We start from the raw sequence: 21,657 nt of genomic DNA, 5'->3' as shown, positions 1-21,657 counted from the left end.
GAAAGAAAGAAGTCAATGCCAACTTAAGTAGTGTGAAAGCTGTCCCTCTCTCAGTGTTACCCAGCATTTCCCTCACGTCACTCAGAGAAATGAAATGATTTCATGGTACTTATTTCCTAAGTCACTGGAGATGCATTTCAAATATGATTTAAGCAACTCAGTCAGAAGGAAAACCAAGACTCAGAAGTCAGAAAGTCTTACTGATACACTTCCAGATGTACAACATCTGAGATATAAACACCAAAAGATCCACATGGCATTTTTTAAGTAGTCTGCATTTGTACAGAAAGTCTTCAGCTGTCCTCTGCAAGACTTGAAGTTATTCCGACTGGCCTCCAGTACTTAGGTTCAAATTTCAATAGTTCTGCAAACAAGGTCTTTTGTTATAGGATCAGGTCATGCCCGATTCTCCAGCCAGAAACTGACTGTCAAATGTTACTTAGCCTCGTCTAGTATTCTAGATAGGGTATCTCTATTTGCGCTTATTTTACAGGACAAAACTGATATGATTTGCTAGATATACTTAATTTTATAACAAAAGGATTTCTCTAACGAATATCTGTCCTAAAATAAGGACGGGGGACCTTTCCCGGTGGTCCGGTGTTTAACATCTGCACTTCCAATGCAGGGGGCAGGCATTTGATTCCTGGTCAGGGAACTACATCCCACATGTCACAACTGAGACTTAGCATAGACAAAAAAATAGATTTTTCTAAAAGAAAAAGAAAATGGAAGTGTAGGGCATCATATAAAGCCAGGGATCACGGTCACTGACTTCTTTCCAGGAAAAAGGAAGCGGCCGCTTGAGTGAATGGGAACCCTGAATGAGGCCAAATTACACATTTGAGGATCATGAGCTTTTTAGATGAAGCCACAGGTAAGGAAAATGGTAGAATCCTAAATTATATTCAGGAAAGAATTTTATAAGACATTCCTCAGAAATAATAACGTATGGCAAGGGTTCCCAAACTTTCTAGGTTCCCAACACAATCAGTGTCTCAGTAAATTATTTTTATAATTGCCTTCGATCAGAAGAAATACTAATGTTTTTTACCACAGTTAAGTCCAAACAACCTAATAAGTGCATGTCCTAATAATGTAGCAGCAACAGTCTGAAATAATACTGCATGTGTTTATAGTTAAGCTGAAAACACCATAAACTTTTATTTCATCCTTACATAACCACAATTACTTAATAATAGGATGTAAACACCTGTTAGGCACTGCACAGCTTCTCAAACTTCAGAATCTAAGCAGATACCACTATTACCATTTCCTAAACCAGACCGATTTTCGTACTTGCTTTTCACCATGTAAACTGCCAAGCAAGAGTCCAGCTTCACAAAGATATGTCATCCAAAGACATACAGCATGAGCTAATGTTGAAGCTATGAACTAACCCAAGAGAGTAAATTCAGATGGTGACCAACAGACGTCAAGCACCCTTCAAAAATTTAAAATACCCCATGGTGCCTCTGCAAGCCCATTACAGCACCCCAAGATAACTCGGTGCAGAGTTTCAGAACAGTGAGAGCAGAACTACAGTTACAAGTGTTTTTAAAACAATCCAAACAAGAGCGTAGCATCTGTACCTCACAATTGATTTTCTCTCCGTATTCGGTGAAGGCTGGGGCCTGAAGGAACTCCCAGGTCCCACCTTTGTCGAAGGTGATGACGGATCTCATGTTTTCCTCATTCATGGAGCCACTGATGAGAGTAGCAATGTAGACCCCCTGTAACCCCTCCACTCGGTGGAAGTCAGCAAATGGTTCATTGGCAAAATACCTACAGTAAGAGAAAATAAGCGGTGTTATCTGCTAGGGATATTTTTATTTTAAATAACAGAAGTTAACCATTTTTTTAGGTTTTTTTCTATGTGGACAATTTTTAAAGTCTTGATTGACTCTCTTACAACATTACTTCTGTTTTATGTTTTGGCTTTTTGGTTGCAAGCCATGTGGGATCTCAGCTCCCCAACCAGGGACTGAAACTGCACCTTCCCTGCACTAGAAGGCGAAGTCTCAACCCCTGGACCACCAAGGAAGTCCCCACAAAATTTAACCATGTTAAAGAAGATTCACTGGCATTAAGTATCTTCCTAATGTTATGCAACCTTCATCACTATGTAGTCCCAGAACATTTCTATCATCCCAAAGGGAAACTCTGCACCCTCTGGTAGCCACACCTCACTATTCCTTCCCACTCCAGATGCGGGCAACCACTGGTCAGTTTACTGTCTCTATTCGTCGCTGCTATTCAGTTGCTAAGTCGAGTCCAACTCTTTGTGACCCCATGGACTGCAGCACGCCAGGCTTCCCTGTCCTTCACTGTCTCCAGAGTTTGCTCAGATTCATGTCCATTGAGTCAGTGATGCCATCCAGCTGTCTCATCCTCTGTCGTCCCCTTCTCCTCCCACCTTCTATCTTTCCCAGCGTCAGGGTCTTTTCCAATGAGTCAGTTCTTTGCATCAGGTGGCCAAAGCATTGGAACTTCAGCATCAGTCCTTCCAAAGAATATTCAGGACTGATTTCCTTTAAGATAGACTGGTTTGCTCTCCCTGCAGTCCAAGGGACTCTCAAGAGTTTTCTCCAGTACCACAGCTCGAAAGCATCAATTCTTCACCACTCAGCCTTCTTTATGGTCCAACTCTCACATCCGTACACAGCTACTGGAAAAACCATAGCTTGGACTTGCCTATTCTGGATATTTCATATAAATGTAATTATATAATATATGACCTTTTGTATCTGGTTACTTTCCCTTACTATATTTTCAAGGTTCATCCATGTTGTATCGGTACTGTATTCCTTCCTTCCTGTGGCTGAATAAACTGCCTTTTTTTTTTTTAACTTTGAAGGCCAAGATGCTCATCTGATCAATTACTCCTCACATGGGGCTCAGAATGATAACTATAACACAGAAAAGTTGATGTGAGAGTTACATTTATTTCCCCACAAATGATATTGACCCCAAATCCTCCAGTGATAAACAGGAAACAATAAACCAAACTTACCAGATACTAATTACAGTACTGGCCTGTTCACAAGAGCCAAGACATGGAAGCAGCCTGAATGTCCATCCACAGATGAGGGGATAAAGATGTGGCATGTATACAATGGAACGCTACTCAGCCACAGAAAAGAATGAAATAATGCCATCTGCAGCAACAGGGGCGGACCCGGACATGACCGTAAGCGAAGTAAGTTAGAAAGAAAACGACAAACACCACTTGCATGTGGACCCTAAAATACGACCCAAACAAACCTATCTAGGAAACTAAAGCAGACTCGCAGACATGGAGAACAGACCTGTGGCTGCTGACAGGGATGGGACAGGGAAGGATGGAGAGTTCGGGCTTAGCAGATGCAAGCTATTTTATATACAGGCTGGATAAACAGCAAAGCTCTAACTGTATAGCACAGGGAACTATATTCAATATACTGCGAGAAACTATAATGGAAAAGAGTGTGTGTGTGTGTGTGTGTGTGTGTGTATAAATCAATCACTCTGTCACACAGCAGAAATTAAGACAACACTGTAAATCAACTAGACTTCAGTTTAAAATAAAAATTATAGTGTAGTGCTGGGGCTTACAATTTAACCCAGTCTACAGAAATATAGCTAAGGGGTTACACTGTCCAGATACTTATAACTAATTAGCCAACACCCTGATCAGACAGAAGCCCATAGGATTTGTCAGGGAACAGAGCAGAAGCCTTCCCAAAGACACAGTACATCCAACAAGGATGGCTCTGGAAACCTTGAGGTTATGCTTATTAACAGGGAAACAGTGACAAAGACCTCCCTGGCCTTAACTGCTATGCCCAGATCCTGCAGCTTCCCTGAGCAGTAGTTTTGCACTAACATGGTACACGTTCTAAGGACAGATTCCCAAGAAAGGTAGCCACAGTTCACACGTGGCTTTTAAAACTACAAGCATGTCCTTTGTTTGGAGAGTTCTGAGCCACCGGGCTTTATTAAAAAAAAAAAAAAACACACACAGAACTACACGTTCCTGTCATCCGTCATATAAATCTGAAGCAGGAAGACTGTTTTGCCAGTTCAGACACAGAGATGCACACAGAAGTGGCAGAGCCACTCTGCCTGAGAGACAGAGCAAGGTCCTCCAGAAAACACTGGCGCTGAGACCACATGTTCTGATACGTGGTTTCCTTAGTTCCGGTTTAGTTGGTTTTCAATTGCTTCCCTAGGAATCAGCCCAGGTCTGTTACCCACCTTGCCCTCTATTCACACGACTCTCTTGCTTATGATTCTACTATTGTGAGGGTCACCACAGTCTTCTTCCAATTTATCTGGGAGGTCTGAGTTTCCCTTGTCTCGAGGAGCCTTGTTTCTTTCCGCAGTCTTTCTCCTGGCGTTTTATCTTTTCAATCCAAGCAGAAGCCTGTGCCCTGTACCTCTACTCTCCTCCGGGTCCCGGTCCATCCTGTCATCTCTCCTTCTAACACCTCACACCTTGCAACCACCTGACTCACCCAAGCACCTCTCCACGAGAGTCCGTATTCTTCCATTTTTTCTCACTGGCTCTCACCACTTGCTTTTCCCTCTCGCCAGACAGCTCACCAGGTCCCTCTCAGCCTCCTTCAGCCCAGAACCCAGCAGTCCTCCTCAAAATGCCCCGCAGGCAAGCCACTTCTTCCGTCCACCCCACGTCTGTCCTGCCATCTTAGACAGTGCCTCCCCTCGGCACCTCTCACCAAGGTCAGGGCCATCCCTGGGAAGAATTCCTCCTCCAGGTCTCTAAGTAACGAGACCGAGGTCCTTGGCACCCACTTCCCCACTAGGCGCAAATCATAGCTCATGTTGTTTGGTTCTCCTTTCTGAGTTAAGCCAGCCTGCCCACATAAACTGCTCACTCACACTTCTCCAGTGTCATCACACTGAGATGGAGATGCAGATGGCAAAGGTCACTTAAGTGAGCACATCTCCAGTCTCAAGATAAAAATCTGAAGAAAGGAATGAGAAAGTCAAAGAGGAAAGCAGTCTATGAATCTCGATGTAAATCTATTTTCAGTTTCATAACTGGATGCTCAGGTGGGGTGGGGCGGGAAATGCCTTAACTTCATAAAGGGTCATTTGCGTGCTGGCATTATGGAGGTTCCCACCCCGCAGAGAGCCACGCTCTGCAGCTCTGGGCTCCCCCTCCCATCTCCATCCTGAAGAGCTGACAGATGCAGAAGCTGAGGGAACTTTGGCCGAGCTGTGACTTACTGGCCCCATGGCCAGAGTCTCTCAAAGGTGAGAGAGTCGGCAAGAAGCCAGAGAGAGTGGTTCATGATTTTAATTACAAGTCAGGCGACTATCCAGATGTTCAAGCTGGATTTAGAAAAGGCAGAGGAACCAGAGATCAAATTGCCAACATCCGCTGGATCATCAAAAAAGCAAGAGAGTTCCAGAAAAACATCTATTTCTGCTTTATTGACTATGCCAACGCCTTTGACTGTGTGGATCACAATAAACTGTGGAAAATTCTTCAAGAGAGGGCAATCCCAGACCACCTGACCTGCCTCCTGAGAAACCTATATGCAGGTCACGAAGCAACAGTTAGAACTGGACATGAAACAACAGACTGGTTCCAAATAGGAAAAGGGGTACGTCAAGGCTGTATATTGTCACCTTGCTTATTTAACTTATATGTAGAGTACATCATGAGAAACGCTGGACTGGAAGAAACACAAGCTGGAATCAAGATTGCTGGGAGAAATATCAATAACCTCAGATATGCAGATGACACCACCCTTATGGCAGAAAGTGAAGAGGAACTAAAAATCCTCTTGATGAAAGTGAAAGAAGAGAGTGAAAATGTTGGCTTAAAACTCAACATTCAGAAAATGAAGATCATGGCATCCGGTCCCGTCACTTCATGGCAAATAGATGGGGAAACAATGGAAACAGTGGCTGACTTTATTTTGGGGGGCTCCAAAATCACTGTGGATGGTGATTGCAGTCATGAAATTAAAAGACACTTGCTCCTTGGAAGAAAAGTTATGACCAACCTAGACAGCATATTTAAAAGCAGAGACGTTACTTTGCCAACAAAGGTCTGTCTAGTCAAAGCTATGGGTTTTCCAGTGGTCATGTATGGATGTGAGAGTTGGGCTATAAAGAAAGCGGAGCGCTGAAGAACTGATGCTTTTGAACTGTGACGTTGGAGAAGACTCTTGAGAGTCCCTAGGACTGCAAGGAGATCCAACCAGTCCATCCTAAAGGAGATCAGTCCTGCGTGTTCACTGGAAGGACTGATGCTGAAGCTGAAGCTCCAATACTTTGGCCACCTGATGTGGAGAACTGACTCATTGGAAAAGATCTCGATGCTGGGAAAGATTGAAGGCAGGAGAAGGGGACGACAGAGGATGAGATGGTTAGATGGCATCACCGACTCAATGGACTTTAATTTGAGTAATTCCAGGAGTTAGTGATGGACAGGGAAGCCTGGCATGCTGCAGTCCACGGGGTCGCAAAGAGTCAGACACGACTGAGCGACTGAACTGAACTGAAGGCGACTATTGCTCACTGCTACAAAGGAATGACGTACGTTACACAGGGATAAAATCTGAAAACACTACCCAAAGCGAACTAGACACAGAGGTCAGGTGTTACGGTATGATTCTATTTATATGAAATAGCCAGAAAAGGCAAATTCATAGAGACAGAAAGCAGCCTGATGACTGCCAGGGGCTTAGGGGAGTGAAATTACTGAACAGTTAAGTGATTTTCTTTGGGAAAAATGTAAATGTTTGGGAATTCGGTAAGGCTGGTGGTTGCACAGCACTGTAAATGTGCTATGTTGCACTGAGTTGTTTACTTTAAAACGGATAAGTTTACATTATGAGAGTTTCACTTCAATAAATCATTAAAAATAAAAGAAAGCCACTGGGAGCCAGCCTGAGGAAGCAGTGACTGACCAAACCAGAACAACCTGAGGATGAATCACGGAAGGGATCGTTTATAACACATTACAAGACACTGAATAATAAACAACCTCTGAGTCTACGCTGGGAAACAAAGTTAAGGAGTAAAAGATGACAGCACCTCCAAAGGAGAAGAAATAGGGTGTGGAAAAGTGTACCAGAGCACACAGAAAGTTCTCGACTTGGTATCTAATAGGCATCCTCAGATGGGAACTCGCCCAGCCCTCCTGGACAGTCTGAAACCATCACTGTGCCGGTTGCTCCAGCCAAGCAGTGGTGGGTCCCTGACTTCCCCTCCTCCTCGCAAACCCCATGTCCCATCCATCAGTCAAATGCATCAGCAAATGGGTCAAAACGAAAGTGATAGTTGCTCCTATGCGACCCTATGGACTGTAGCCCTCCAGGCTCCTCTGCCCACGGAAATCTCCAGGCAAGAATTCTAGAGGGGGTAGCCATTCCCTCCTGCAGGGGAATCTTTCCAACCCAGGGATCAAATCTACGGCTTCTGCATTACAGGTGGGTCTTTTACTGTCTGAGCCATCAGGAAGCCTCTGACCATTTCCATCATCTCCACTTCTACCGCTCCAGGTCCTGCCAACCTCAACCTCCACTGGCCCGGATTTCAGCAGTGATCTCACAGCTGGATCTCCCAGTTTGCAAGTCTGCTGTCTAATTTCCACACAGCATGTAGCATGGCTTCTTTAAAAGATAAGTCACATGAGTATCCACTGAAAATAATCTATAATACTGCCCATTTATGTTTTATGCACTTTTCTTTATATAATGCAATTCACATTTTTTAAAGTGGTGTCCAAAAAATATAATAGGTTAAATCAAGTGATATCCAGCTTCTGGTCAAAACCCTCCATCATGCTTAAGAGGAAAAGAAAAAAAAAAAAGATCCTGCTATGCCCTTGAGGGCCCTGTACAATCTAAACCCTGCTTTCTTGGTTCCTGTGTCTTAGGGATGCTCTCTCCCGTCCATCAGCTGGTTGATCCACCCTGGCCTCCACACTGCTCTTAAACCACTCAAGTCCCACCCCAGAGCCCCTGTGCCCACTGTTCCTCCACCTGCAAGCCTCCTCCCCAGGTTATGTGCCCAGCTCCCTCTCCTGTGCAACTCAGGCACCTGCTCAAACATCATTCTCCTAGAACAGCCTTCCATGACCGGCTCCTATAAAGCAATGCCCTTGTAACCCACTGTCCTCTTATCTCACTTTATTTTTCTTCTCCACACTCAGCATTATCGGCAGAGCACGTATTTGTTTCTATTTTGTCTTCCCACAATTAGAACAAAAGCTCCATGGATCAGGGAGCTTGTTCCAAGTTTTCCTTGCTGGATACACAATACTGCACAGCTGTACATGCAAAGCCACCAGGCACTGAACAGCAGCATCCTTGCTGAATGACCCAGCAACTTGAAGAGGGACAGCGGGCAGCAAGGACATGCCCTCTGACCTGAGGTTCACGGCGATCGAGCCACACCTCACTGCAGACCAGCCAGTTCTGCCAGCTGGCTCTTCCCAAGAGCAGAGGGCAGTCTTAATCACATTGAGACACACACACGAGTGGTCTGTCACAGACAAACGAGAGTAAATGACCTCGAGCCACTGATGGATCACAGTGCCACCCACATGGCATGGCATCTACCCCTTCCCAGTCCGAGACTCCTTCATGGCCCTGAGAACACTGTTATAGCAGGACCACTCCAGGCAGGTGACGTACTGATAAAGGACTTTCCCACAGATACCACAGAACAATACCTTGCAATTACCGGGGGGAGAATAATGATGTTAATTAACCAGAGTCACGTGGAGGAAGGGCCTTGTAGACACACATGCCAACTGGCCCACAGGTGGTGATGACGTTTTGCCACTGCTCTTTCCCACTGGGTCTGAGATCACAAAACCAGGTAACTGAATGAAGGAACCCCAAAGGAGTGGCTGACACGGTGGCAGTGATCCTAAGAGTCACCCAGCACAGCAGTGCTCAGCCTCTGCACCACAAAAACATGTGGGGACCTCCATGGTGGTCCAGTGGTTAAGAATCCTCCTGCCAATGCAGGAGACACAGCTTCGACCCCTGGTCTGGAACGATCCCACATGCCTCAGGGCAATTAAGCCTGCGCACCACAGCTACTGAGCGTGTGCTCTACAGCCCTCTAGCCGCAACTACTGAGCCCAGGCTCTAGAGCCGGTGCTCCGAAACAAGGGAAAGCCACTGCAGTGAGAAGTCCGGAGCCCCCACCCTCCGCAACTGGAGAAAGCCCACCAGCAGCAACAGAGACCCAGTGCAGAGAAAACCAAACCAGTTAAAGTTGTTTTAAAAATTAAAGAAGATCCTCAAGCGCCTGTCACACCTCAAATCGGATTAAAAAAGTACCGTCTGGGAAGGTGAACCAGTAATCACTGGGGCTTCTGAAACCACCCCCAGGGGAGTCCAAATGTTCAGGGGATGTTGAAAACCACCCAACGAGAGGTCGTGCCGGGTAAGAAAGCAGAACGTGGCCCTGCCTACCGGTCTCCTTACCTCACCAAGGTGTCGCTGCCTGCCCCTGCTGGGCTGTAATAGAGCACGTTCTCCAAGGACAGTGAGAACTTCAGCCCGTCTGCCTCCGAGATATACAGGTTGGTGCGGTTGTTACTGTGACTGACACACACAAACACCTGGTCCTCGGAGGCGTCCGCGATGTAATATTCCTTTGGCATCAAAAAATGAAAAAGACACAAGTCAAAAAAAACCACATATTCCCTGTGGAAGGTCCCTTTGCACACGCAAGCAAGGGCTTCTCAGTGTCCCAGGGAAGAGGGCAGTCTTGGAGCCCACGAGAGCTTCCCAGTGTTGGGAAAGAAGCTTGGCTGACTCTCTTTAGAGACCCTGAGGCTGTCCTCTGGCTGGAGCAGATCCCTTATCAGCAGATGGGGCACAAAATAAGAATGGGCCTTGAACTCCAAAAACGACCTAGAAATCACTTTTACGTAATGGTGTCTCCTTATCGTTACTACAAAGCATAACGCAAATTAATGTGCATTTCCTTCCCTCTCATTTCCTCTAAGATGACTACAGGAAGGCAGAACCCAGAGAAAGCAAAGAATTAACAAACAAGTTCTTCATCACATACTCCTCTGAGCTACTAATCCTCCATCACACGAGGCCCTGGCATCAAGGCCTTCAAGTGCCACCTCCTCCCCACGGTCACTTCTCTGATGACCCAGCTCACACTGACCTTTCCTATGGTTCTCTATGTCCTGGCACACGCTGCACAGTCAGGCCTTTGACTGTACATGGTTTCTTCCTCTGCTCTGTTCTCGGACCCTCCAACCCATCTGTTTCTAAAAGGGTGAGACTCCAATCCTGTCCCCTTATGGAACCTCGCCATCTGTGACCAACACAGCAGGTACTTAATGAATAACTGCTGCTGTCCCTGCCTTCCCATTCCTTCAGCACGGGCACACAGAGCCCATTGACTCTGGCTCCAAACCTCTCTGCCAATCCTTCTCCACTTCAAGCAAATTAAGGCTCCCATTCAGCTCCACTTCAACAAGTGAGGAGGGAAAAAACAGACCAAGATGCCCAAAGCATAGAGACTAGTCTAGAAAGTGACTCCAGGGAGCTTCCATCAAATATCCTCCCCCATCACCCTCCCCCTGACCTCCGCCTGAGGACAGCAGCACTCCCCTCCACCCACCGCGGACCCCACTCACATTAATAGGATGTCTTGTGACAAACTGGGCTGCTCGCATGGGCTTCCGGCCAAAGGAGACCCAGAGCTGGACAGAGGACGGTTGTGGACTGCCGAAGAGATGCTGCCAAGGAAGAGGAGGAGAAAAACACCAACTATACCATATGATAATCATTCAGAACAAGTGTAAAAGGAAACAGGACAGTCAGATCCCTCTGATTCTACTAAAAACACTAAACAGTGTGACCACAAATGCACATTTTGCAACGTCTGCCGTCACTGGGCAGCCTGGGCTGTACCACTCTATCCTAGATACCTGGTCTGCAATAGATACAGACACTCCGGGCAGTACATGAAGAGAAAGGACAGAGTGTGAAGGGAGAACTTGAGCTTGGGGAGGGGGGTAGGGGCTGCCAAAGCTTAAGCAGAGAGCGAAAGGGAGAGGGCTGTGTGATGAGGCTGGAGAGACAAGCTGGGTGGAACATACAGCCCACAAACCACCAGAGGGTGACGTCCGCCACACACCTGATACGCACACAAAACACACCCTCTTCCCCTTTCTACTATTTCTAGATCGCAAGGATCCCCGAGCCACAGGGCTTTAGCTTTTACCAGCAGTTCAGGGAATCATCACCGATTCTATTTTTCAGTCTTTTCATCCTTCTCACTGATTAGGGTCTTTTGCTACAATATGTTTTCTTTGGGAGAGACAGGGTACTCCGTGGGATGCTGACCACGCACGCGACACTGGTCACACTGTGTTTCAGGGATACTAATCACAGCTGGGAGCATGCTCATGTGTCTAAAAGTGCTAGATTCAGACTTAGCTCTCAATTTCTCTATGTTCCCATTTCTGTGTGTTTAGTCGCTCACTCGTGTCCGACTCTTTGAGACCCCATGTACTGCAGCCCGCCAGGCTCCGCTGTCCATGGGGATTCTCTAGGCAAGAAAATTGGAGTGGGTTGCCATTCCCTGCTCCAGGGGATCTTCCCAACCCAGGGATCGAACCCAGGTCTCCCACATTGCAGGTGGATATTTTACCATCTGAGCCACCAGGGAAGCCTAGGTTCCAGTGTATCCTTCTATAAATTGAGAAGCTGATTTGAATGAGGACTTCGGGTATGGGTTTAAATGATCCAGGAACCCCATAAATATACATGCAAATTTTCCATGTGGATGCACTCACTCACTTTGCTGGTAGGATATATACATTTTAGAAGTTTCTCAAAAGGGCCAGTGATCCAAAAAAGAATACGCAACACTGCAAAGGCTCTAAATGTCTCTTTCCAGTTCTACAAGTCTGTGACCGGAAACTGAAGGCCAATTATTGCACGCCTAGGAGAACAGACAGGGAGGCCCATCCTCGTGTGGACATCCTCATGGGCATGACTGTCATCCGACTTGAATGCCGGGATCCTCAGCCAGAAACGGTGAGCTTGGCTTCACTTCCCCTCGACTATGTTGCTACTGTTTATTACAGATTTTTAATTCCTACAGAGCATAGAAGATTTCCAATTTTCCTTTTTTTTTTTTTGATGTCACGTTTTCTTGCCTGTAATATGACAACTGCTAAATACTCCATGCTCATGAATGTCTAACAGACTCTGTGAAGAGCAAGCTGATGAAGGAGAAGTTGTTTTCTAGTCACCTGAGCAGCTGAATGCACACACACGCACTCACATTTTTTCCAAGCCACCACTGAACACTGGTTAAAAGTAGTTTGTTTTAAAGAAGCCAGGCAGAGAAGTACAGAAGACTGCCTTCCCAAAATGGCACCCTGAAAACTGCATAATAGCCTGTCCTCAGTATGGGGTTATAGAAATGATGGATTGATTAAAACACAAACTGTATCACCCGAGTGAGAGAGTTTCCAAAATTGCTATGTATAAATTCCAAAAGCCCTCCTTGAGTCAATAAAGTTTTATAGCTATGTATCAAGGTCAGATGATTTAAGCCACCCTATATAAATCCTTATGATTAAACATAAATACACAGAAGCAGAAGATATTAACAAGAGGCGGCAAGAATACACAGAAGAACTGTACAAAAAAAGATCTTCACGACCCAGATAACCACAAAGACGTGATCACTCACACTCATCTACAGCCGGACATCCTGGAATGTGAAGTCACATGGGCCTTAGGAAGTAATACCACGAACAAAGCTAGAGGAAGTGATGGAATTCCAGTTGAGCTATTTCAAATCCTAAAAGATGATGCTGTGAAAGTGCTGCACTCAATATGTCAGCAAATTTGGAAAACTCAGCAGTGGCCACAGGACTGGAAAAGATCAGTTTTCATTCCAATCCCAAAGAAAGCCAATGCCAAAGAATGCTCAAACTACCACACAATTGCAATCATCTCACATGCTAGTAAAGTAATGCTCAAAATTCTCCAAGGCAGGCTTCAGCAATACGTGAACCATGAAATTCCAGATGTTCAGGTTGGTTTTACAAAAGGCAGAGGAACCAGAGATCATATTGCCAACATCCGTTGGATCATTGAAAAAGTGAGACAGTTCCAGAAAAACATCTATTTCTGCTTTATTGACTATGCCAAAGACTTTGACTGTGTGGATCACAATAAACTGTGGAAAGTTCTGAAACAGATGGGAATACCAGATCACCTGACCTGCCTCTTGAGAAACCTATATGCAGATCAGGAAGCAACAGTTAGAACTGGACATGGAACAACAGACTGGTTCCAAATAGGAAAAGGAGTACGTCAAGGCTGTATATCGTCACCCTGCTTATTTAACTTCTATGCAGAGTACATCATGAGAAACGCTGGGCTGGGAGAAGCACAAGCTGGAATCAAGATTGCCGGGAGAAATATCAATAACCTCAGACATGCAGATGACACCACCCTTATGGCAGAAAGCGAAGAGGAACTAAAAAGCCTCTTGATGAAAGTGAAAGAGGAGAGTGAAAAAGTTGGCTTAAAGCTCAACATTCAGAAAACGAAGATCATGGCATCCGGTCCCATCACTTCATGACAAAGAGATGGGGAAACAGTGGAAACAGTGTCAGACTTTATTTTGGGGGGCTCCCTAAATCACTGCGATGGTGATTGCAGCCATGAAATTAAAAGACGCTTACTCCTTGGAAGGAAAGTTATGACCAACCTAGATAGCATATTCAAAAGCAGAGACATTACTTTGCCAACAAAGATCCATCTAGTCAAGGCTATGGTTTTTCCAGTAGTCATGTATGGATGTGAGAGTTGGACTATAAAGAAAGCTGAGCGCCGAAGAATTGATACCTTTGAACTGTGGTGTTGGAGAAGACTCTTGAGAGTCCCTTGGACTGCAAGGAGATCCAACCAGTGCATCCTAAATGAAATAAATCCTGAATATTTCACTGAAAGGACTGATGCTGAAGCTGAAACTCCAATACTTTGGCAACCTGATGCGGACAGCTTACTCATTTGAGAAGACCCTGATGCTGGGAAAGATTGAGGGCAGGAGAAGGAGGGGATGACAGAGGATGAGATGGTTGGATGGAATCACCAACACAATGGACATGGGTTTGGGTGGACTCTGGGAGTTGGTGATGGACAGGGAGGCCTGGCGTGCTGCGGTTCATGGGGTCGCAAAGACTCGGACACGACTGAGTGACTGAACTGAACTGGAACTAGACACAGATATCAGTGAAACACTTTTTTATGCTTTATGTTTTTTCACTACTTCCTACTGCAGTTATACATAAGAAAGGAGCCATTTCTCTCAGTGACACTCAAGCCCATCATTAGCTTTTGTTTGTTTCTTGGGTTTGTTTTGTTTGGCTGTGCCACACAGCATGCAGGATCTTAGTTCCCCAACCGGGGATCAAACCCATGGCCCCTGCATTGGGAGCACAGAGTCTTAACCACTGGACCAACAGGGAAGTCCAAGCCCATCACCAGTTATGTGTTCTTAAAGATGATTGCTGGGAGACCTGAGAAGTGAGAATAGATAGCAAGATATAAATGCAAGAGTACTAAGGTCATGAAAAACCTCTAAGTACATCCATCTCACTTTATTCTGGGAGAAGTATTCCTAAGTCTGGATAGTTAGGTTCACTTCTAAAGCATTCGTCGACAAGTTAGTGTAATATTTTACCACTATCAAGAAAAGTATTAACAATAAAACTATGACACACTATTAATGGTAAGATGTATTTCTTAATAAACCATTGTTGATGCTGAATTTCTCTTTATCATTATTATGGAGGTAAAATACTGTATGCTCATGAAAAATCCAACAGTACAGACAGGTATATGGTAGAATGCAGATCCATTTGCTCTCATAAATGCCCACTGGTAACTGGCTCTGGGCCATTCCTTCAGAGATGCTCTGTGCCACCACCTATGTGTATATTTACACAGTGACAGACGTACCACTCACCACAACATCCATCAGCCCTTTCCTCCTTAGCAAACCCTGACAACCACCCAAATAAAAGCCTAAGGCTCTCTTTCTTTTGGACAACTCTGTGTGGTCATGTTACTAAGGACCAGTCAATAAGACATGAACAGACTATTGTGCTGGGTTTCAAGGAAAGCTGTTGAAAGGGACTGAATCAGCTGGGAGGGGTCCTATTGTGACCTTTCTATCTGTCCTCATTCTTCCTGACTCCAAAAGACTCGAAGCCTAGTGTAAATATCAGGGACCGTGAGGGAGAGCATGCAAATTATTCCTTTGGATGGTCGAACAGCAAGATAGAGGCTTGGGGACTTCCCCAGTGGTCCAGTGGTTAGGCCTCTGCTCTTCCAATGCAGGGGGCACAAGTCCAATTCCTGGTCAGGAAAACGCCATGTGGGTGGCCAAAAAATTAAGAAAAAGAGGCCTTGGTCCCCAGGAACACCAGGGCACCAACATGCCAGCCCTAGCTTTAGGCAGCACTAAAGAGAGAAAAATAAAGCTCTGTCTTGGCGAAGTTGCTTTTATTTCTAGTCTGTTAAGAGTAGCCAAACCCATTGCCAGATTGATACATGCAAATTTCTTTTTCACATACAACTGGATCATGATAGAAATATGGCTGTGTAACTCATGGGAGAAATGGTATTATGTAACACTTTTTTCACTAACAGAGTATCTTACCGTTCTACAATTTAACTTTTTCCATCTTAGACAGTGTATCTTAGACATCTTTGATTTAACAGCTATTAATGGCCCATAACAGCTATTAATGGCCCGTTTAGGTTATTTCCAGAAGCACTCTTCAATGAACGTACTTGTATGAATTACCTTTTTCACAGCTACAGGAGAAAATCTGTAAGATGCATTATTAGAATTCCTATGTCAAATTTTCCATTTTGACAGATAGCATAAATGGCCTTCCTGAAAGGCTATTCCAGTTAATACATCCACCAGCACACATACTTTCACCAACAACTAGGAATTATTTAAATGTTTTAATTTACAGCAATATTATAGGGTCTGTGAATTCATAGCAAGATATTTTGCATTTGGTGTTTTCATTTCTGATAAGTAAAAAACAAATAAAAGAATCTGAATAATCTGAATTTCAGAGCCTGAGTTTACATTTATGCTTGAGATTAAGTCAATAGCCAAAAAAAAGGGGCAGGGGGGAGCAGGAGAAGAGAGCAGAAGGGAACTAAATATGATATATTCTTGCCAAGTGAAGGCTGAAAGATCTATTCAGTGATCTATTCAACTGGTAGGAAAAATGAGGGACCCAAGGCACGTGGCAGACAAAGACCTGGCTTCAGAAGCACCTGGGCTGTAACATTTGCTGCCACTTTCTCTTCGAAGCAGTAACAAAGTTGCAGCAAAATATCATTCACCTTCATGTTATCTATACCTAATAACTGATGGATAAAATGATATATCTGAGATTTAGTTTAAAATAGTCCAAGAAAAAATAAGTAGTGCATAGACAGTTGAAGAGAGATTAGCAAACGTAGATACTCTTGAGACTGAATAAAGGCACAAGGGGAGGTCATATCAGCACACACAAAAATTTTGTGTGTGTAGGTGTGGAAATAATAAAAAGTTTGCAGAGTTGATATTAACTGAAAGCACTTCTGGAATGACAGAGGAAAGAACTCTGAAAATCCACTCATCCATGCGAACAACAAGAGCACTGACAAAAATTCTCAAAATCAACTTCTTCAGAATCCTGAAAATTAAAAAAAAAAAGCTTGCAAAAATTCAAGAAGCATTTATTCAAAACAATGACTGAAGCTCAGCAAGAGGAGTGAACTTGGTGATGTTTCAACTTGTCCTAATCCCAACCCTTCTACTCTATCTGAAGTACTAGTAGCGTGGGAAACCCACAGCATCACAGCCACAATCGCTATGAAAAGCAGCAGCCCAGGAGAGGACAGAACAGGTTTGGAGCTCCCCAAATGCCCCACAGCCAGAGGACTGTCAGATTTTATCTGCCTGGTGACTCGCTTGATAGCTGGATTCTCAGGTCGTCTCCTTAAATAACCTGACTCAGCTCTCTCTACACACAGACCTACAGCCTGGGCATTTAAGGGAAACGCTGACAAGTGATAAGTGTTTTCAACACCACATCTGCCAGAGGAACATTATCACTTGGAGCTCACAAAAGGTAGACTAAAAAGCATAAAAGGAAAAATGGGAGAAGATATCCATTAGAGGGCTTGATAAGCTCTGAAACATTCCAAGGAATTTACAAGGTCACACGCAAGAAGGGCTGTGTTCCGCTCAGGAAAGAATGGAAAGGGCCTAATTCCTCATGTCTGGTTAATAATCTTGAGTCTCCACACAAACAAGAAGTGACGACTAAGGCAGAGCTGGAGAAGGCACTGAGGGCATGCCCCAACACACACTCAGAGGCCCTCAGCAAAGGCCGACAGACGACTGGCTGAGAGCACTTTAGGAAATCACTGATCACCAGCTGACCACTAACGGTCAGGACTCCACTAGCACACCCCATGAAGGGTGCAGACTCTACAACATTAATGCAGGAAACTCACAACACAAAAGCCAAAAGAAGGCAACAATAATACTGAGAAGAGGCAACAACAAAAAGCCCTGGGACTTACCCTGATTAAGAAGAACTGCCACAGATGCTGGACCTAAAATTTAAATCCTCCATCCTAAATACATTCAAAGAACTAAAGGAAATAACATATCAAGAATTTAAAAGGGGGACTTCCCTGGTGATCCAGTGGTTAAGACCCAACGCTTCCAATGCAGGGGGTGTGGGTTCAATCCCCAGTCAGGGAACTAAGATCCCACATACCTCAAGGTGCAGCAAATAATAATAATGTCGAGAATAGGCAAATCCATAAGGCAGAAAGTAGATTCCTGGTTGCCAGGGGCTGGAAGGAGAGAGGAGTAGAAAGTATTGCTAGTGGCTATGACAATAAACTGTGGAAAATTCTGAAAGAGATGGGAATACCAGACCACCTGACCTGCCTCTTGAAAAACCTATATGCAGGTCAGGAAGCAACAGTTAGAACTGGACATGGAACAACAGACTGGTTCCAAATAGGAAAAGGAGTACGTCAAGGCTGTATATTGTCACTCTGCTTATTTAACTTATATGTAGAGTACATCATGAGAAACGCTGGGCTGGAAGAAACACAAGCTGGAATCAAGATTGCCGGGAAAAATATCAATAACCTCAGATATGCAGATGACACCACCCTTATGGCAGAAAGTGAAGAGAAACTAAACAGCCTCTTGATGAAAGTGAAAGAGGAGAGTGAAAAAGTTGGCTTAAAGCTCAACATTCAGAAAGCTAAGATCATGGCATCCGGTCCCATCACTTCATGGCAAATAGATTGGGAAACAGTGGAAACAGTGTCAGACTTTACTTTTGGAGGCTCCAAAATCACTGCGGATGGTGATTGCAGCCATGAAATTATAAGACGCTTACTCTTTGGAAGGAAAGTATGACCAACCTAGATAGTATATTCAAAAGCAGAGACATTACTTTACCAACAAAGGTCCGTCTAGAAGGCTACGATTTTTCCAGTGGTCATGTATGGATGTGAGAGCTGGACTGTGAAGAAGGCTGAGTGCCGAAGAATTGATGTTTTTGAACTGTGGTGTTGGAGAAGACTCTTGAGAGTCCCTTGGACTGCAACGGGATCCAACCAGTCCATCCTAAAGGAGATCAGTCCTGGGTGTTCTTTGGAAGGAATGATGCTCAAGCTGAAACTCCAATACTTTGGTCACCTCATGAGAAGAGTTGACTCATTGGAAAAGACTCTGATGCTGGGAGGGATTGGGGGCAGGAAGAGAAGGGGATGACAGAGGATGAGACAGCTGGATGGCATCACTGACTCGATGGACATGAGTTTGAGTGAACTCCAGGAGTTGGTGATGGACAGGGAGGCCTGGCGTGCTGCAATTCATGGGGTTGCAAAGAGTCAGACACGACTGACCAACTGAACTGAACTGAACCGAACTGATGAGGTTTCCTTCACAGGTCACGACAATGCTCTGGATTTAGATAGTGATGAGCAATACCTGAGCTTATGAACATACTAAAAATCGCTGAACTGTACACTTTACAAGGGTAAATGTTACAGGATATGAATCATATCTCAATACTGATATTATAAAAAAATCAATTTTAAATGTATTGGTATTATAGTCTCCTTTTTAATCTGTAAACACGTTTGAACTTCATTGTATACGGAGTTACAAGCGTTAGGTGCTTATGACATTGCTTAAATGTCTATGTTCGGATACATTTAAGCAATGTCACAATTAAAATAATTTGTCAATGCTTGGATTTTGGTTGGTTATCCTAAAAGTCATACTTCAATTGTGGTCAGTTAACCTCTCATGTAGAAGCCCACAATTCTGAGGCAATTACTAGGTTTTTCTGTTAACTCTATCAGCATGAGGGACTTAAAAATAGCATAACGATGGTTAGAAGTTGGTTTCCAATAGTGAAATTAGTGGTTGGTTGGTCAGAATAGTGAAAGTACAATTGAGTTCTCTCAGGAAATCTGTGGCATGCAAGATGTCTGAATGAGCCATGATATCACAAAGACTGGGCTTCCCAGGCGGCTCAGTGGTAAAGAATCTGCCTGCCAATGCAGGAGACACAGGAGACACAGGTTCCATCCCTGGGTCAGGAAGCTCCCCTGGAGGAAGGCATGGCAACCCACTCCAGTATTCTTGCCTGGAGAATCCTATGGACAGAGGAGCCTGGCAGGCTACAGTCCATGGGGTCGCAAGAGTCAGACATATTGAGGCAACTGAGCACACACATACACACACACGCCTCCCAGAGATAAGACCATGGCATGTAAAGGGCACAGCAACTTAGGGAGGCCCGCCACCTCAGCTCTCGGGGGATGTACTGCAGGCTCATCTAGTGCATGCTCCTGCACCAGAGGATTCTAGCTGCCTAACGGCAACTGAGAGCGGAACAGAATCCTGCCCCTACACCACCAGTTGGCAAACTTTCTCCGTGAAGGTCCGCTCAGAAGTATTTTAGCCTTTGTGGGCCATCCCGCCTCTATGCAACATTTCATCTCTGCCACTCTAACATGAACGCAGCAATGGATGACACACAGCAAATGAGCATGCCTGTGTTTCAATAACACTTTACTGACAAAACCAAAGAGCATGGTCTGCCAAGGCTGCCCAAGAACACCGTCTGCACCCTGCCAAGCTGTGGCTGCCATCACTTGTAAGAACAGAGAGGAGACTCCATCAAGCCCACGCATCAGGCACTGGCGCACTGCTGCACTCTGGGCAAGAAATGTCTGAGCCTGCCTTTCAGGAGAGGCTAGGAGTGAAGCTGGAGAGTGAAGCAGCCAAGCCTCACATCCTTCCAACTTTCTGGCAACTACTGTTACCTCCAGGAAGCACCTAGCAGCTGTGTCTCACCAAGTTCACAAACTGATGTTAGTCCCTTTGCAGAGGTGCCTCTCTGTTGCTTTAAAGGCCCCATCGGAACCTCCCTGGTGGTCCAGTGGCTAAGTCTCCATGCTCCCAATGCAGGACCCCAGGTTTGATCCCTGGTCAGAGAACTGGATCCCACATGCCACAACTAAGAGTCTGCATGCCACAGCTAAAGATTCTGCCTCCTGCAACTGGAAGATCCCACATGCTGCAACTCAGATTCTGCACAGCCAAGTAAATAATAAATCCCCCTGGAGGAAACAAGGCAGCCCACTCCCGTATTCCTGCCTGGAAAATCCCATGGACGGAGAAGCATGGCTGGCTGCAGTTCATGGGGGCACAAATTATTAAAGGCCCTATCATTTGGTGCGGACTAGTAAGCATATGAACTTCATGTCAAAAACAAAGGAATAAAAAAAAATTGATGGGCATCAGATACAAAGCACTCATGAAGTAAGAGCCAGGCCAGGAGGGCCCCAGGGGGTTCTGGAGACTTGGAAACCAGCCTCAGTCCAGAACCTGGTTGGCTGCCCTGACATGTCCTAAAAAACTAACTTGCAAGCAACTGGAATCAGTCACATTGCTGGAAAAAAGCAAAAAAGTTAATCATCCCAAAGCAATTTTCTGTCATTTTGCAATTATTTTCTTAGCTTTCCTAAATTGATTTGAATCCAGTTAGCATTAAAGTCAACTCATTGGAAACTCACTGGAAAAGACCCTGATGCTGGGAAGACTGAAGGCAGGAGAAGGGGATGACAGAGGAAAGGGGACGACAGAGGACAAGATTGTTGGGTGGCATCACCGACTCAATGGACATGAGTTTGAGAAAACTCCGGGCAACAGTGAAGGACAGGGCAGCCTGGCGTGCTGCTGTCCATGGGGGTCACAAAGAGCTGGACTGAATGACAACAAACATTAAAGTCGTTCGGAATTCCCCAAATCCAGCACCTACAGTGCTGGGAACACCCCGGATAAGAAGGTGGAGGTGCAGACCCCAACATGCCTACTGATAGAGTGATCCAACCAGGGCCGATGTCATATATCCTTATGGCTTAAGACTCGAATATATTAAGCAGAAAAATACCTATTTTATCATCCACTGCCAGTGGCATCTCTTCTCTCAACCTATCCACTGAGAAACGTCCCTTTGATGATATAATTACTGCCGAAAGCTCCTGCATATACAAGGCTTCAGGGAAG

The 21,657-nt window shown here is 45.0% G+C and overlaps 1 protein-coding gene across 1 annotated transcript in view; it reads right to left on the bottom strand.

The window, feature by feature from the left end:
- SORL1 (sortilin related receptor 1) overlaps window positions 1-21,657 on the bottom strand; it is a 162,350-nt gene that overhangs the window by 97,896 nt on the left and 42,797 nt on the right. The window contains exons 7-9 of the mRNA XM_052652557.1: window positions 10,637-10,738; window positions 9,462-9,631; window positions 1,593-1,785 (exon numbers count right to left, since the gene is read on the bottom strand). Of these exons, the coding sequence (XP_052508517.1) occupies window positions 1,593-1,785; window positions 9,462-9,631; window positions 10,637-10,738 (465 nt within the window). The remainder of the gene's footprint in view (window positions 1-1,592; window positions 1,786-9,461; window positions 9,632-10,636; window positions 10,739-21,657) is intronic.

The sequence above is a fragment of the Budorcas taxicolor genome, chromosome 15, assembly GCF_023091745.1.
Source record: "Budorcas taxicolor isolate Tak-1 chromosome 15, Takin1.1, whole genome shotgun sequence".
NCBI lineage: Eukaryota > Metazoa > Chordata > Mammalia > Artiodactyla > Bovidae > Budorcas > Budorcas taxicolor.
This window is presented reverse-complemented; position numbering and strand designations above follow the sequence as displayed.